The following is a 16,053-nucleotide window of genomic DNA, read 5'->3' on the forward strand; positions in this document are numbered from 1 at the left end:
CAGTGGTTCATGAATTGCAACCGCGCGATCACGCGACTAGAGTTCGATTCTGTAACTGGATGCTGGATAATATTGTTGCTGGCAGAGTAAATCCAGAATTAATCATATTTTCAGACGAAGCTTGGTTCGAATTGAATGGCCGAGTTATTTCACAAAACAATCGCTATTAGAGCGCAGAAAAACCTGACCTTGTGCATGAAGTTCCGCTCCATCCTGCAAAAATTGGTGTGTGGTGTGGTTTGAATGCGCACAGAATAATAGGGCCTATTTTTTATGAAGGTACTATCAATGGTGAAAGGTATCGAAGAGACATACTACAACCTTTTTTTGAACAATTAACGGACATTGAATGCCAGCAGTCATTTTTTCAGCAGGACTCTGCTACTGCTCACACTGCTTATGAATCACTTAATTTTATTGCCGAGATTTTTGAGGACAGAATTATCAGTACTGAGTTGTGGCCCTCTCGTAGCCCCGATCTTACTCCTTGTGATTATTATTTATGGGGAACATTAAAAAACAAAGTGTATCAGAATAACCCGCGTACAATAGAGGATTTAAAAGAAAATATAAGAAGAGAAATTGCCAGAATCACACCTGAGGAGCTTATGGATGTTCAGAGGAATTTCATACGCAGATGCCGGAAATGTATTGGTGTTGAAGGAGGTCATTTTCAACATCATTTATAACACAGAAGGTTAGTGATCATCATTATTATTAGTTTTAAATATAATTTTACACTTTCGGTTTGCTTTATGCGCCGCGATGCTGTCTTCCCTTTCTGTCAACCGAGGATAAAGTAGAGATGTCTAAGAAAGATTAGATGTCTGAAATAAGGTTGTAATTGTAACTGTAATTGTGAAAAGTGGAAACATTACAAAACAAGCGGTTTCTGTTACGGACTATCTGTTACGCAATTTGGCGGCACCTGATGCATGACAAGGCCGGTAAGCGGACGACGCTCTCGCGGTGTCTAAGAAAGATTACATGTCAAAAATAAAGTGCCAGAAATATTTGTATTTTAGAGGACACCTTTTCCAGCATCCTTACGACAAGGTACGTGCTTATTTAAGTTGTAATTGTAACTATAATTGTGAAAAGTGGAAACATTACAAAACAAGCGGTTTGTGTAACGGGCTATCTGTTACGCAATTTGCCGGCACCTGTTGCATGACTGGGCCGGCAAGCGGCCGAAGCTCTTGCGGTGGCATGCTGCAATAACCTCCCTGTATGTTCAATAATGGGAATGTATTTCGAATTTGCAACATCTGCTGGAGTTAAGTCCAAGTTTAACTTCACACTTGAGTCAACACGTAGCACTACATGAACCTTACGAATTTCTTCATATCCTGGGTTCTTAGAAAGAACGTTTGTAACAACCAGGAGCCGATGCTTGAGCTCTTATTCTCTATAGTACGTAATTCTAAAACACAGGAATTTGAAGTGTTTTACAATAGCAAAAGCAAACAGTTTGAAATTGAAAAAGAAAGAAAAAAACATTATTGTTCGAAGGACAGAAAACTTGTAATTAACGCAAATGGAAGGTATGAAAAAGGTCGTAACTTTGGACTTTTGTCATTTTGCAAGAAATTCACCCAACTTTTTTGGTTACAAAAAGACTAGTAGTTATTGTGCGCATATGGAGTATATGTTGAGAAATGTTTGAAATATTGAAATAATATGTAAAAATAACTAAAATATGTAAAATATGAACCAATATATGTACAAATATGGAAAATAAAAACTGAATTTTTGGAGTCTACATGCCATGATGTACAAAGATAATACAAAATATAACTGATTTCAGCTTCACACATAAATATGTATTTACATATAAATCTGTAAAAGTGAAGAAGAAAAAGGTAAAGTGTTCCCCTGTGCATAGCACCACGCCATGAAGGCGTATAGGGGGTGTGGGGGTAACGCCCCACACTTTCTTGATCCGGTCGTGAGTGGGGGTGATGTGATCAGCCCCTGACCGCCTTTACCCCCCAGGGTTAGGGTTCACTGCTAATAAACAAGGTAAAATTTATCTCTATCTTTGCTCGTAGCCATATACAAACACTTTAGTGAATGACATTTTTGGGTACTATTGCACGTTGAGGTTTAACTTGAATAAAGTTTTTTTTTTAAATATACATTTTCTTTAAACTACTTACCACAAATTTGGTCCGCATATCGCTAGCATTCTTTAAAGCTTTCTCCCAATCTGATACGGCATTTATCATAGTAGATTTCTTTACTTTTGTCTTTTCACTTAATAATCGGACGGTTCCGTTCATTCTTCCTATTTTATTCACACATTCTTGTATAAACCTAAAAAAATGAAGAAGAATTAATATTATTTAAAGTATTTTAAGTAATAACTGGATACTCAATTTATTACTGAAGCAATAAAATAATTAACTGGGAATAAATAATTCAAAATATACTATTTGCTAAGATTTAAGTAGGGTTTAACCTTTTAAGTTCCCATCGGTCTTGTGCTGACCGATGGCATTTTTGGCCACAGTGCCGATCGGCCATACACTGACTGATGGAACAGAACCTTTTTTCGTCGCCTTGCAACCCTGTTTATTTTCTATGCTCATGACTCAAAGTGAGTGGAACTTGAAACTAAGAGTCAATATGCATCGATAGCGACGCTGGTGCTCTTCAGCAGATGCTAAATTTACACCTTCTCTTTGTCGGTGCAGTAAAAGAGGCATCGAATGACAGAGGTGAGTTAGTGCAGTTGTAAATGTTTGTTTACAATGGTTGTTTACAACTCTTGCACTTTGTTGTTTTTTTCCTTCGGATGGCAAAAGGCATTAGGAACAAAACAAATATTGAATTATAATGTAGACATGTAGAATTTGTTGTTCCATGTCTCAACAGGGAGGGGGGAGGGGCAAAATGTTGTATTTTATTTTCTCTTTTTCAATTTTCACATTTGAAGCCATGAATAATAACAAATACATACAGATAGCAACACTCCGTCTTTTCTATGTCAAAGAATATTTTATTCTTAGTAAAATGTTTCTTGTTTCACTAAATTATCTGCCACAGGAAGGAAGCTATAACGATTTTTGCTAAACCTTACAAACCTCGTTTAAATGGCCTGGGACAGAGGTAAAAACTGCATAAGCGCCACAGGACTGTAAAGGTTAAAACACATTATATATCGTTCAAATTGTTTCTTGTTCAAAATAGTTCTCAACAATCTTCTACTGTACATGTTATTTTATTGCTGATACTAGCTGTATCTATCAACTGTGTACTGGCAACTCTGATTGAAACACAACTTTTTATCAACTTTCAATACCAATCTCAATTTCTTTCTGTGCTAAGTTATATTTATGAAGTACTGAATTTTATTGTACGAGATCTGGGTTCAAATCCCAGAGCAGGTAATTTTTGGTGGGAATTTTTCAAGGTATGTCCCAGTATAGAGGAGTTCTGGGGTTCACCCTGCTTCTACAAGATGGCTACTCTACGATCATGATAAAATTCAAGTATAATTCCCAGTTTCCAAGATGAAATTTCCAAAAATTCAAGGGTACTAGCAGATGTTTTCTCCATTTCATCCATACGTACTACCGCCTCTCACCACCAACCCACCTACACACACAAATAATATATTAACAATATAAGGGATCCTTATATTTAAAATATTTAATTCAAGCATAGAATAACACATACTATGTGCCAATACAGTCAAACCACGATTTTACATTTTTCAGGGGTCCGTAAATAAAAAACTTAAAATGCGGGAAATCATATGGGAGGGGTGAAACTCAAGTGTCAGTAAGTATGATTATGAATTTCTAAGAAAAAAAGCAACACAGGGGTGACGGGGTTATGTATACTTTTTATAGTAGTCAGACCTCACTTTGCCATCTTTTCCTGCCTATGATGTTCTCCTTTTTTTCTTCAGAAATACTGGCCAAAGTGGGGGGGGTTATGACCCCATCATCCCCCCCCCCTTGGGCACGCCACTGTGTGTTATTTACATCCATACTAATCGAAGTTTTATTATTGGATTTAAAAGTCTTGTGTAGGGCAAACACTCCTTCCACCAATAGTTTCCCATAAATAAAGTTTTTTTTCTTTGTCTTCCCGTCAACATTTAAATATTGCGTGATTTATTTTCAGCACGTGAATGGTTCCGAAGAAAAGGGCGATTATATCATTCTTAGCATCATGTGCATTTCCTTCCTGCACTGCTCTGTGTTCAAGGCATTTATCAGAAGGCAGAACAAGAAAAAGAAGAAAAAAAGATCTCGTCCCTTTTTTTTTTAATTTCACATTGTGTCTGCTGCTAGTGTTTCCTAATCGTCAAAGCAAAACAACCTTCTGAGACGAGATTGAAAAAACTGCCGTCTAATCTATGACTGTCATTTTTCTTCCTTTCAGACTGAATGAGTCACAACTCTGGAGGCAGGAGACGAAACATTGGCGCCGGCTGCCAGCTGCACACGGACACCCTTCCTACCTGTTTGTAAGGGTGGGAGGGGAAGGGGGAGATGAACAGATGGTGGAGCGGCATGCCGTCTTATCAGAAGTGTGCTCATTCCCACCCGGCCAAGTTGCAGAAAGAAAAGAAGGTAAAGTGGGGGGAGGGAGGATGGATCACTGATTGACTCTCCCATGTCATGTCAATGCTTCAGACATAAGAGCAAGATTTCCGATGCAGGGCATTAAACAATGAGAAACCGGCTCATGTCTTTTTTTTTTACTTGCAGTACGCTAAGTTCATTGAATGCACGTATTCAGGTTCAAGAGCAACTGCCTAATTTTAGACTGAGATAAAGAGACGGGAGATCGCTGTTCACCTTTATGTTAATTGGTTAAGATGTCTCATGTACGGGGGCTCACTTCCACACGAGCAAGAAAATTGGGGCAGCAATACTTGGCACTTTTCAGAAATTACAAGACTAGTGATGATACCATAGGGGGCATGATAAAGCATTTTCAAATTAGAAAAAGGCGAAGATAAAGTTCCCCATGCACTTTGCACCATGCTGTTTTCAAGGTACAGTACAGCGTCGATTATCCGAACGTCGGTCAACCGAACGACCGCTTAACCGAACTGTGTACTCGCTCACTTTCAGATATCTGTAATGAAAAAAGTACGTGACTTAGCTGCTCGTAAGCGTGTAGGCTTGCTTAGACAGACCAAAATAAAGGATTTTTTTAAACGTTAATTTTGTGTACTGTGTGTATTGTTCATGCAAAATGCGTATGTGATATGTACATATTTTTGTTTAATAAACTGTACCACATACTATATATTCCTACTAAAGTTGCCTTTGTACGTTACTTTGTAATACATACTTAAAGAGATGCCTGTTTTTATGAATAAATTTACTGTACAGTACTTCTTTTTGGCAAATAAACATGTACAGTTCGATTATCCGAACAAACCAGTTTTCCGAACACCCATGTCCCCCAATTACTTCGGATAATCGACGCTCTACTGTAATTGCGAATGCAGTCAGTGACTGCTATTAACCAGACATTCACACACATTATTAGCATTTGACCAACTAGGACGATGTTTACAAACAAAGAAGTCAGTGGCAGCTTGTAATCACACATTCGCTATTATCTCGAAAACGGCTCGTTTGCAGACCCATGTTTACTGAGACTTTTTTGCTTCTATTATTGTGTACTTTCACCTGTCAGTTTGCGCTATTACTAATAAGACACCCTGTATAGGGGATGTGGGAGATCATGTGATCAGCACTATGCTCCGGCCGTCTTTACCCCACATACTCTTTGATCTCTGCCAATTTGGAGGTGACGTGATCAGCACCACGCTTCGGCAATCTTTACCCCCCCTCCCCAAGGTTGCCCCCAGGTATAAATTTATTTTAGGCTGGGTGAGCTCCAGAGCTGCTTCATGTGGTAGCTTAGATCACCCGCATTTTAATGGCATTTAGATGTGCACTAAATTTGGCTGCTCTCAGAAAATATTGCCGAACCCCTCGTTTATTCACTCATTTTTCCTGGCACTGTCACTTTACAACACACGAGTCACAAAAATCTGCATAAAATAATCCATTCTCTGTCTCACGCAGAAAAATATGTGTGTCCGAACTTCGCTCACCTCCCCTTTCCCCCCAAACAATTGATTTGACAAGAATATTTTTCCATCAGTGAGTAAAATATCACCCACCTACCCATAGAAAAAAAGAATCAAGTTAGCTTCAGCTTCATTCTGATGATCAAATGACATTAGCATTTGAGAAAAAATTTCAGATTAAAAAGATTTACAGTGAAGTATAGACTAGATCCAATCGTATTTCCTTAGGAATCTAAACGGCTTCCCATTAAAGAAGTGCAGTTCTTATTCAGTATCGGATAGCGGAAGTTGGCAAACCCTTCTTATTTTTTTCTATTCCAACATTGCAGACAAGAAGAAAGGAAAAGTTTTCACAAACAAACACCCTTCTCGCTTTTGTTTTTCGTTCCCGTCAACTAGGAAGGATTCCGTACATCTGTGTGGGCAAAGAAGCGAATGATGATTGAGTCTTGATGTCAATTTTCCACTCGGAGTGGGGAGGGTGAACTTTCATTGTCCAAATTCTAAGGCAGGTACCATTTAGCGAGAATCGGTTTGGCAACAGTGTGCTTGTTGTCTGATCCTGAGGCAGAAGAATCTGCCCATTGTATCTTTACCGGGAAAGCAAGAAGTGCCATTTTCCCTTCCTCTCCGTCAAGGAAGGTGCAACAAATGCAAGCTGTGCCCCACCTCATCCCCCCCCCCAACCTTTCACTGAACCATGCCTCTTTGCTCCCTCCTCTCGCATAAAAGCCTAACATCTGGAAGTTCGACGTTGCATGGTGAATGAAACAGCTTCGAAAGCAAAAAAAAAAAGGAGGGATAACTCGCGTGGCCAAGATTTCTGCCAAATTTTAAGACATTGTCACTGCTCGGAAAACGTATAAAGCGGGGAAATGGGAGTTAGAACGAACATAAGATCGAGGTGAACGTCCTATTATTTAACATGGCTTTTGCCGGGACCTGACTGGATGAATGTATTAAGCAGGAAAACATATAATGTGGGAACTTAAAATCGGGGTTCCACTGTAATTACATACGGAGCAGAGACTTGGACAATGACAGAGAGACAAAAGAAAGATGCAGGCAGTGGAGATGAAATTTTTAAGGAGTATATTGGGGAAGACTAAAAGGGATAGAATAAGGAATGAGGAGATCTGATAGACAGTGGGCGTGGTGAAGCTCCAGAACAGGATAGATCAGGCACAGAAGAGCTGGTATGGATCCATGAAGAGGATGAGTGCAGAAAGACTACCAGCAAGAGTTTACAATGCACAAGGAGTGGGAACAAGGGCAAGGGGGAGACCAAAATGTCGGTTGGAAGAGCAGATAGCGGAGTGTGTTAGGAGAGGAGTACAAGATTGGAATAACGTGGAAAAAGAGGAGTGGTGGAAGACCAGGAAAAAATGGAGAGGCTTGACTTCTATGCCGACCCAGCCAGAGGCAGGAAACAGCAAAGGATGATGATGAATTCAAGGTGCAGAGTTTACATTTGCCATTTCACATATTCAGACTCGAAATATATCTACAAACACAAGTCACAAATGTTACGGGATATACTAATGTACAAAAAATTGTTCATTGTATAAGAATTTTAAATTCAAATTTACCAAATTCAGCTTCAAGAAATCATATCTTGCAATAACTTGTCAGTCTGTTAGATTGTTCCGCAAAAGAACAATGATCAAGTAAACAGATTGAGAGAATTTAGTTCTTATTTTCCAGCATCTTTCTTTAGTTTTCCTTTCTCGATTTAAATAAAAGCTAAACTCAAAAACTTGCATCAGGGCATTTATGAGTATGTATAAATTCAACAGGATTTGGATTAATAAAAGTTGCAATTTTTCACGTCTACGGAGAAAAATTGATGCAGAATGCACGCATAATTCTTGGAGCTAATAATTCAAGCATAATTCCTGGAATTCAAGGAATTCCTGGTGAGTAGCCACCCTGTTCTAGTAAATAGGGACAACCCTAGGGGGTAAAGGTAGCTGGATCTTGACGCTGATCACATCACCTTCACAAAATGTTGATCCTGTGAACATTCACATCCACCATTTCATGTTACAATGTGCAAGTATTAACTTATTTTATTACTGAATTTTGTTCCAAATTACAGTGTTTCCTGAACATAGCATTTCAAATTTAATAATTCTTACAAACCTGTCAAATTGTTGTTCCCCATAATTGCGTTTCAGGTTTAAAATGTCTTGACGAAGCTTTTCAATATTAAGTTCAAGTCTTACTTCCTTTGCAGAATAGCTTTCCTGAACATCACGTATTTTCAATCTGAAATTAAAGTACACTCATGAAATTAAACAACTCTAGCAAAGGCTACAATATAATCAATGCACGATTTTCACCATTACTGTCCTGAAAGGTTCTTCTACGTACTTGGTATGGATCAAAATGACTTTTATAGGCTCTACCGAATATAATCAAAAGTAGAAATGAGTTGATACTGATATGAATATCGGTATCAAGAAATATAATATCAATATATAATATATCAATTATCGATATGCTTCTGGAATCCAAATATCCTGGAGATTACATAAAATCAAATTTCATTTTGTGGCAAGAGTGGATTTTCTGATTGAATGACAGTTGCTTTAATATTCTGATCATCATATAAACGAAACTATGAATATTTTAAAGCAATAAGCTGATCAACTGATGTGGCATATTTGATGATCAATAAAGATGAGCACTGCTACTTACATGGCAAACATCCAATTAATATTTAAGTTCTTCCCAAACATGCACCAGCATATCCCACCTGACAGTAGCTAATGTCTTGTTATTCTTCAGTTCATTCATATCATGCAACAGTGGTGGAAAGAACATTAGGATGTTCATATAGTCCCAGAGGGACAAAAAAAATCAGATCTGTAGATCTGAGGGAAGCTGCCCAGAGCAGTTGCTCCAATTTTCTGAGGGAATGTTTTTCAGATAAACCCATATCTGTGCATGGTAAAAGGTTAGCCAAACCACCATGTGCTTCCACTGGATATAAACTCAGGACCAATTGGTTACCAGGTGATGATGTTACCACCACACAATCAGGAAGGTTCTGTTGAAGAAGAGGAGAAGTTCTCTATCCTATGGTAAAAGTTGTGAAGTTATGCAGTAAATTTTTTAAAAAAACGTGTCAGGTCTTTGTGACACATGCTGTCATATCTGTTCAGTCCAGATGAAATACCACGTAGCAATTATATTTAATGTTTTTCTTTGTTTGATTATGCAAGTTTTGCAGGTTAAATGATAAAGCAACCACAGGTTGCACTTCACTTACAAATAAAGAATTTGTAATTTATCAAAATACAACAAAGCTTATTATTATGAAAAAATATAAATATGCTGACCAAGGCAGTAATTTATTTTATTAAAAACATAAACTAAACGTAACGTTTCAACCTTCTAGCAAGGTCTTCATCAGACTCTGTATCAAGTACAAAAGTAACAAGATACCAAAAACAGGGCATTATATACACAAAACATTACTCCCTCCAGACTAATAGAAAGTTGTTTTGGAACTTTCTCGCAGGTGGCTTTCACTATACTTTCACCTAAAAGGCGAAAAATATATACTTTCATATAGAATGTGGATTGGGCTTTATATATCACGCTCTTTTTCCTTCATTTTCTTCCTTCTCCTCTCCTCTTTCTCTCTTGTCCTTTCCACTCTTTCTAACACTTTCTTCCATTCTTTGTTTAACTTCAGTCCCCCATTCCAGTTCATTGTGTCTTCTTCACCTTTCTTCTCTATTTCCTTGGCTTCCTTCCATTTTCTCACTAGCATTCTCTTCTCCCTTCCTATCTGCTTAGCCTCATCCCACTCTATGTCATGTCCTGTTTCTCTCGTGTGTTTAAATATCGCATTTCTCTCTCTCTTAAGTCGTACATCATCCCTATGTTGTTTCAACCTATCTTTCAGTCTCTTTTTCGTTTCTCCTATGTACACACACTGACATTCTTTACATTTTACTTCGTAGATAATCCCTTCCTCTTCCTCTTCTCTGTTTTCCTTTTTCTTGTTTGCATTCTTCGCTATTCCTAAGATGCTTCTCCCTCCCTTCCTGTAAGTTTTAATGCCCGCTTTCCTAAGCACTTTGCATATCTTTTCTGTGGTCTCCCCCATACTCCTTATTCCAAACCACCTCTCTTTTTCTTTCTCTTCATCTTTTTCTTTCTCTTCCAATTCTCCCCTTCCTCTTTTCTTCCTTCTTCTGTTTATGTCCAGTCTATCCTGCTTCTCATAGCCATTCTTTTCCAGCTGTTTCCATAGGCTATTTATTTTGCCTTCTTTTTCACATTCCTTCGTGCATATTTTCGTTATTCTGTCCTCCATATTCTTTATGAAATTTCTTTTTGTCACCTCACTTACATCACTTCTTTTGTGGCAGAATACCCCTGCTGCACACTTCTTCTGATGCCAAGCGGTTTCCATTTCTTCTCCTCTCTTCCTTTTCATCAATATATCAAGGTAGCTTAACTTGCCTTCTTCTTCTATTTCAAGTTCCAATAAAATCCCTCTTTCTTCATCTTGTATTTCTTTGGCAAAAATGTCAAGCTGCCTCTTTGTTCCCTTCCATATGCCAAAACAATCGTCCGCATATCTGCAAAACAAAATTATTTTGTCACCTCCTTTTTCTATCACTTTCTTTTCCCATTCATTCATAACCAATTCAGCCAATGCTGGGTTTAGGCTAGAACCTATATTCAGTCCTTCACTCATTAACATTATTTTATCTCCCATTATACTGTAACCGTTATTCCAAATGGTTTCCAGCGCCTTCACTACCCTTTCACTATCCCATTCTCCTATAATTTCCTTTCCCATTCTCTTTTTAATAATGTCCAAAACGTGTTCCCTTTTGATGCTTGGGAACATACTTTTTACATCTAAGCTAAACATTGTCGTCTTCATCTCATTTAATTTAAGTCCTTTTATGAGGTCTACTACTTGCTCACTTTTCTTAACTGCTCTGCTTTCTTGCTGTGTTACTAACACTTCAATAACTTTCTTTAATTTCTTTTCCAAGGGTTCCAAAATATTGTTTCTGCAATTCATTACTGGTCTTAACTCTATCTCCTCTTTGTGTATCTTTGGAAAGCCCTTCAAACTTGGTAGTCTTCCTGTCTCCTTTATGCATTTCTTGAATCCACTCCTCCTACAGTCCTGTATGACCCTTTCTTTTATAGTTTGTTCTTCACCTGTTCCACAAATCTCCTCATATCCATTTTCTTTTAGGTCTTCAAACTTACTCTCGTACCATTCTCTTTCCATCACCACAATTGCTCCTCCTTTATCTGCCTGCTCTATCACCACATCATTTCTTTTCTTGATTTTCTTTATCCCTTCCCTTTCTTTCTGACTCAAATTATCTACTTTTCTTTGTTTTCCCATTTCTTTCTTCAGTATGGCTGCTGTTCTTCTTCTAATCTTGTCTCTAGCTGGTTCTTCTTTTATATGGAGTACTGCTTCTTCAATGTCATATATAACTTCCTCATAATCTATATTTCTTTCTTTAACTTTGAAACCTTTGAAACGAGAGTAAGTTTGAAGACCTAAAAGAAAATGGATATGAGGAGATTTGTGGAACAGGTGAAGAACAAACTATAAAAGAAAGGGTCATACAAGACTGTAGGAGGAGTGGATTCAAGAAATGCATAAAGGAGACAGGAAGACTACCAAGTTTGAAGGGCTTTCCAAAGATACACAAAGAGGAGATAAAGTTAAGACCAGTAATGAATTGCAGAAACAATATTTTGGAACCCTTGGAAAAGAAATTAAAGAAAGTTATTGAAGTGTTAGTAACACAGCAAGAAAGCAGAGCAGTTAAGAAAAGTGAGCAAGTAGTAGACCTCATAAAAGGACTTAAATTAAATGAGATGAAGACGACAATGTTTAGCTTAGATGTAAAAAGTATGTTCCCAAGCATCAAGAGGGAACACGTTTTGGACATTATTAAAAAGAGAATGGGAAAGGAAATTATAGGAGAATGGGATAGTGAAAGGGTAGTGAAGGCGCTGGAAACCATTTGGAATAACGGTTACAGTATAATGGGAGATAAAATAATGTTAATGAGTGAAGGACTGAATATAGGTTCTAGCCTAAACCCAGCATTGGCTGAATTGGTTATGAATGAATGGGAAAAGAAAGTGATAGAAAAAGGAGGTGACAAAATAATTTTGTTTTGCAGATATGCGGACGATTGTTTTGGCATATGGAAGGGAACAAAGAGGCAGCTTGACATTTTTGCCAAAGAAATACAAGATGAAGAAAGAGGGATTTTATTGGAACTTGAAATAGAAGAAGAAGGCAAGTTAAGCTACCTTGATATATTGATGAAAAGGAAGAGAGGAGAAGAAATGGAAACCGCTTGGCATCAGAAGAAGTGTGCAGCAGGGGTATTCTGCCACAAAAGAAGTGATGTAAGTGAGGTGACAAAAAGAAATTTCATAAAGAATATGGAGGACAGAATAACGAAAATATGCACGAAGGAATGTGAAAAAGAAGGCAAAATAAATAGCCTATGGAAACAGCTGGAAAAGAATGGCTATGAGAAGCAGGATAGACTGGACATAAACAGAAGAAGGAAGAAAAGAGGAAGGGGAGAATTGGAAGAGAAAGAAAAAGATGAAGAGAAAGAAAAAGAGAGGTGGTTTGGAATAAGGAGTATGGGGGAGACCACAGAAAAGATATGCAAAGTGCTTAGGAAAGCGGGCATTAAAACTTACAGGAAGGGAGGGAGAAGCATCTTAGGAATAGCGAAGAATGCAAACAAGAAAAAGGAAAACAGAGAAGAGGAAGAGGAAGGGATTATCTACGAAGTAAAATGTAAAGAATGTCAGTGTGTGTACATAGGAGAAACGAAAAAGAGACTGAAAGATAGGTTGAAACAACATAGGGATGATGTACGACTTAAGAGAGAGAGAAATGCGATATTTAAACACACGAGAGAAACAGGACATGACATAGAGTGGGATGAGGCTAAGCAGATAGGAAGGGAGAAGAGAATGCTAGTGAGAAAATGGAAGGAAGCCAAGGAAATAGAGAAGAAAGGTGAAGAAGACACAATGAACTGGAATGGGGGACTGAAGTTAAACAAAGAATGGAAGAAAGTGTTAGAAAGAGTGGAAAGGACAAGAGAGAAAGAGGAGAGGAGAAGGAAGAAAATGAAGGAAAAAGAGCGTGATATATAAAGCCCAATCCACATTCTATATGAAAGTATATATTTTTCGCCTTTTAGGTGAAAGTATAGTGAAAGCCACCTGCGAGAAAGTTCCAAAACAACTTTCTATTAGTCTGGAGGGAGTAATGTTTTGTGTATATAATGCCCTGTTTTTGGTATCTTGTTACTTTTGTACTTGATACAGAGTCTGATGAAGACCTTGCTAGAAGGTTGAAACGTTACGTTTAGTTTATGTTTTTAATAAAATAAATTACTGCCTTGGTCAGCATATTTATATTTTTTCATAATAATGGAAACAAGGCTTAATGGTGTTATAGCTTATTATCCTGGACAACATCAATTGGTTGGTCACATTGATCTTTTCTCAGCAGCTTGGCCATGAGTGAATGCAAAAGTCACGAAGAGTGTGGTGCATAACAAGATTCAGCAGGCACTGCAAAATCAGATGAGCTAGCCTACGCTGCAGGCAAAAGCTAAACCTATGCACTACATTACTTACGTGAAATTTAGAAGATTTCGTACTTCCGCGTTGCACAATTTAATGGTTCAATCCTATTAATTTCGAAGATCCACTGTCTTCATTCACAAAAGGGTACGGCGTTTGAAGCGGAGATGGTACCGCGTCACTACATTGTTTGTTCCCGGGCGGCGGTGGTTGCGATTTTTCCCGTTCGGCAGCACTGGCACGCGCATCTTGGTTTGTGTCGTCTGCTTCCTGTTGTCCGGTGGCGTTGTCAGTTGGGGGTTGGGGGGCTGGGCAGCGTTGCTCGGTAATGTGCCGTTCCTGTTCCCCGCATGGCTGGAGGGGGGTCGAGTATGTGCATAGCATCTTTTCTTTTTCAGGTCGGGGATCTTTCTGAGGACAGACACCCAACTTGGCACCCTGTCCTCAGAAAGATCCCCGACCTGAAAAAGAAAAGATGCTATGCACATACTCGACCCCCCTCCAGCCATGCGGGGAACAGGAACGGCACATTACCGAGCAACGCTGCCCAGCCCCCCAACCCCCAACTGACAACGCCACCGGACAACAGGAAGCAGATGACACAAACCAAGATGCGCGTGCCAGTGCTGCCGAAGGGGAAAAATCGCAACCACCGCCGCCCGGGAACAAACAATGTAGTGACGCGGTACCATCTCCGCTTCAAACGCCGTACCCTTTTGTGAATGAAGACAGTGGATCTTCGAAATTAATAGGATTGAACCATTAAATTGTGCAACGCGGAAGTACGAAATCTTCTAAATTTCACGTAAGTAATTTTAAACCACGTTTACCCCAACCACCATGAACTATGCACTACAGTCTAGTGACACACCCAACTAACGCATGAGAAATAAAATAAGGATAGATACCTTTTCATCCTACTTTATATTCAACATTAGGGATGGCCCGATGTGAAATGTTGGCCGATACCGATAAAGTACCGATATAAAATTTACCGATACCGATAACCGATATTCTACCGATCCGATATAAAATTGGAAATGGTCCTTGAAGAACCTGAAATGTTCATTGATCTCCTTAATAAATGTGTGTTTTGAAGTGACTGCAATGCAAGAGTAGCTAAATATTTAGACACTTACTTTTTAGAAAGAAGAGCATGGAGATTGTCCATAAAAATTACAACAAAATGGCAGAATTTTGCACTAAATTATAAGATATTTATCGATATATCGGATTGGTAAAATAATCGGTAATTTTACTGATAAACCGATACTCCGATATGCCTATATCGGCCCATACCGATAGAGTACCGATTAATCGGTCCCATCCCTATTAAACATATACATAGTGCTATTGCAAAAAACACTGAACCAGAGAATTTATTATGGCAAAGCAAAATATCCTCTGATTATTGCTACTTTGCCAATGTTCAAATGTAAAATTAATTTTTCATTCTTATTATTTGCAAGAAACATAAGATCGAACCATGATCTATGGTATTTAAGCATTTTGCTGATGTTTAGCCATACTTTTCAGTAATGACACAGACACTCTTATACTAAGAACTAAAATCTTGATACTTACTTCTCCTGTTTTAATTGCTCTGTTATTTTGCTAATGGCCTCTTCCATATTTTGTTTTATTTTAGCATTTTCCTGTATCAATTTCTGTATTTCAGATTTCTCATTCTTATGATCCCTCAATGCCTTGGCTAATTCGAATTTGTACTTCTCTATTTCTTTCTCCTTAGTTTCCTGAAGCATATTGTTTCTCTTCTCCAGGTCCTGTCAAGTCAATAAAGGAAAAAAAAGACAAGCAATATTTCAATTTTTAAAAACCACCTGCAAGATATTTAATTGTGAGAGTTCAAATTCATTTTGGAAAAGACATTTGCCACATAATCTTTAAATAGATTGTTTAAAAAGTAAATTGTCGTTTAAATGTTTTAAAAGGTAAATTTTCATTAAAATCATCATTATGATTGCACGTGTGCACACCACCACAAACTTTTGCAAGAGGGTGGTCACATCTTTGATATAAAGTTCAGTATAAAAATAAACTATTATATGTATTGCCGATTTATTATTAGTAGTAGTAAGTAGTAGTAGTAGTAGTAGTAGTAGTAGTAGTAGCAGCATATCCTTGGAGAGAGACTTCTACTCAATACCCCAGATCAATGACTACAGTCACCATTTCTTTATATTTCACACATCATAGCATAAATATACACAAGTACACAGTTATCATATCTTGCTATTAACATTTACACAGATTGTTCAAGAAAAATCTTTAAAAATTAGGATCAGCTGTTGTGTAACCTCTCACATTTATTATTTGCATTAAGAGTAAAATATGAAAGTTCT

The 16,053-nt window shown here is 37.9% G+C and overlaps 1 protein-coding gene across 5 annotated transcripts in view; it reads right to left on the bottom strand.

Moving 5' to 3' along the window:
* The window catches only part of LOC145994928 (uncharacterized), a 251,363-nt gene that overhangs the window by 86,208 nt on the left and 149,102 nt on the right, over positions 1-16,053 (bottom strand). For all 5 annotated transcript variants that reach the window (XM_083131426.1, XM_083131428.1, XM_083131429.1 and 2 more), the window contains exons 20-22: positions 15,275-15,474; positions 8,210-8,335; positions 2,160-2,316 (exon numbers count right to left, since the gene is read on the bottom strand). In XM_083131426.1, the coding sequence (XP_082987552.1) occupies positions 2,160-2,316; positions 8,210-8,335; positions 15,275-15,474 (483 nt within the window). The remainder of the gene's footprint in view (positions 1-2,159; positions 2,317-8,209; positions 8,336-15,274; positions 15,475-16,053) is intronic.

This window comes from Lepisma saccharinum, chromosome 11 (assembly GCF_977018435.1).
Source record: "Lepisma saccharinum chromosome 11, izLepSacc3.1, whole genome shotgun sequence".
NCBI lineage: Eukaryota > Metazoa > Arthropoda > Insecta > Zygentoma > Lepismatidae > Lepisma > Lepisma saccharinum.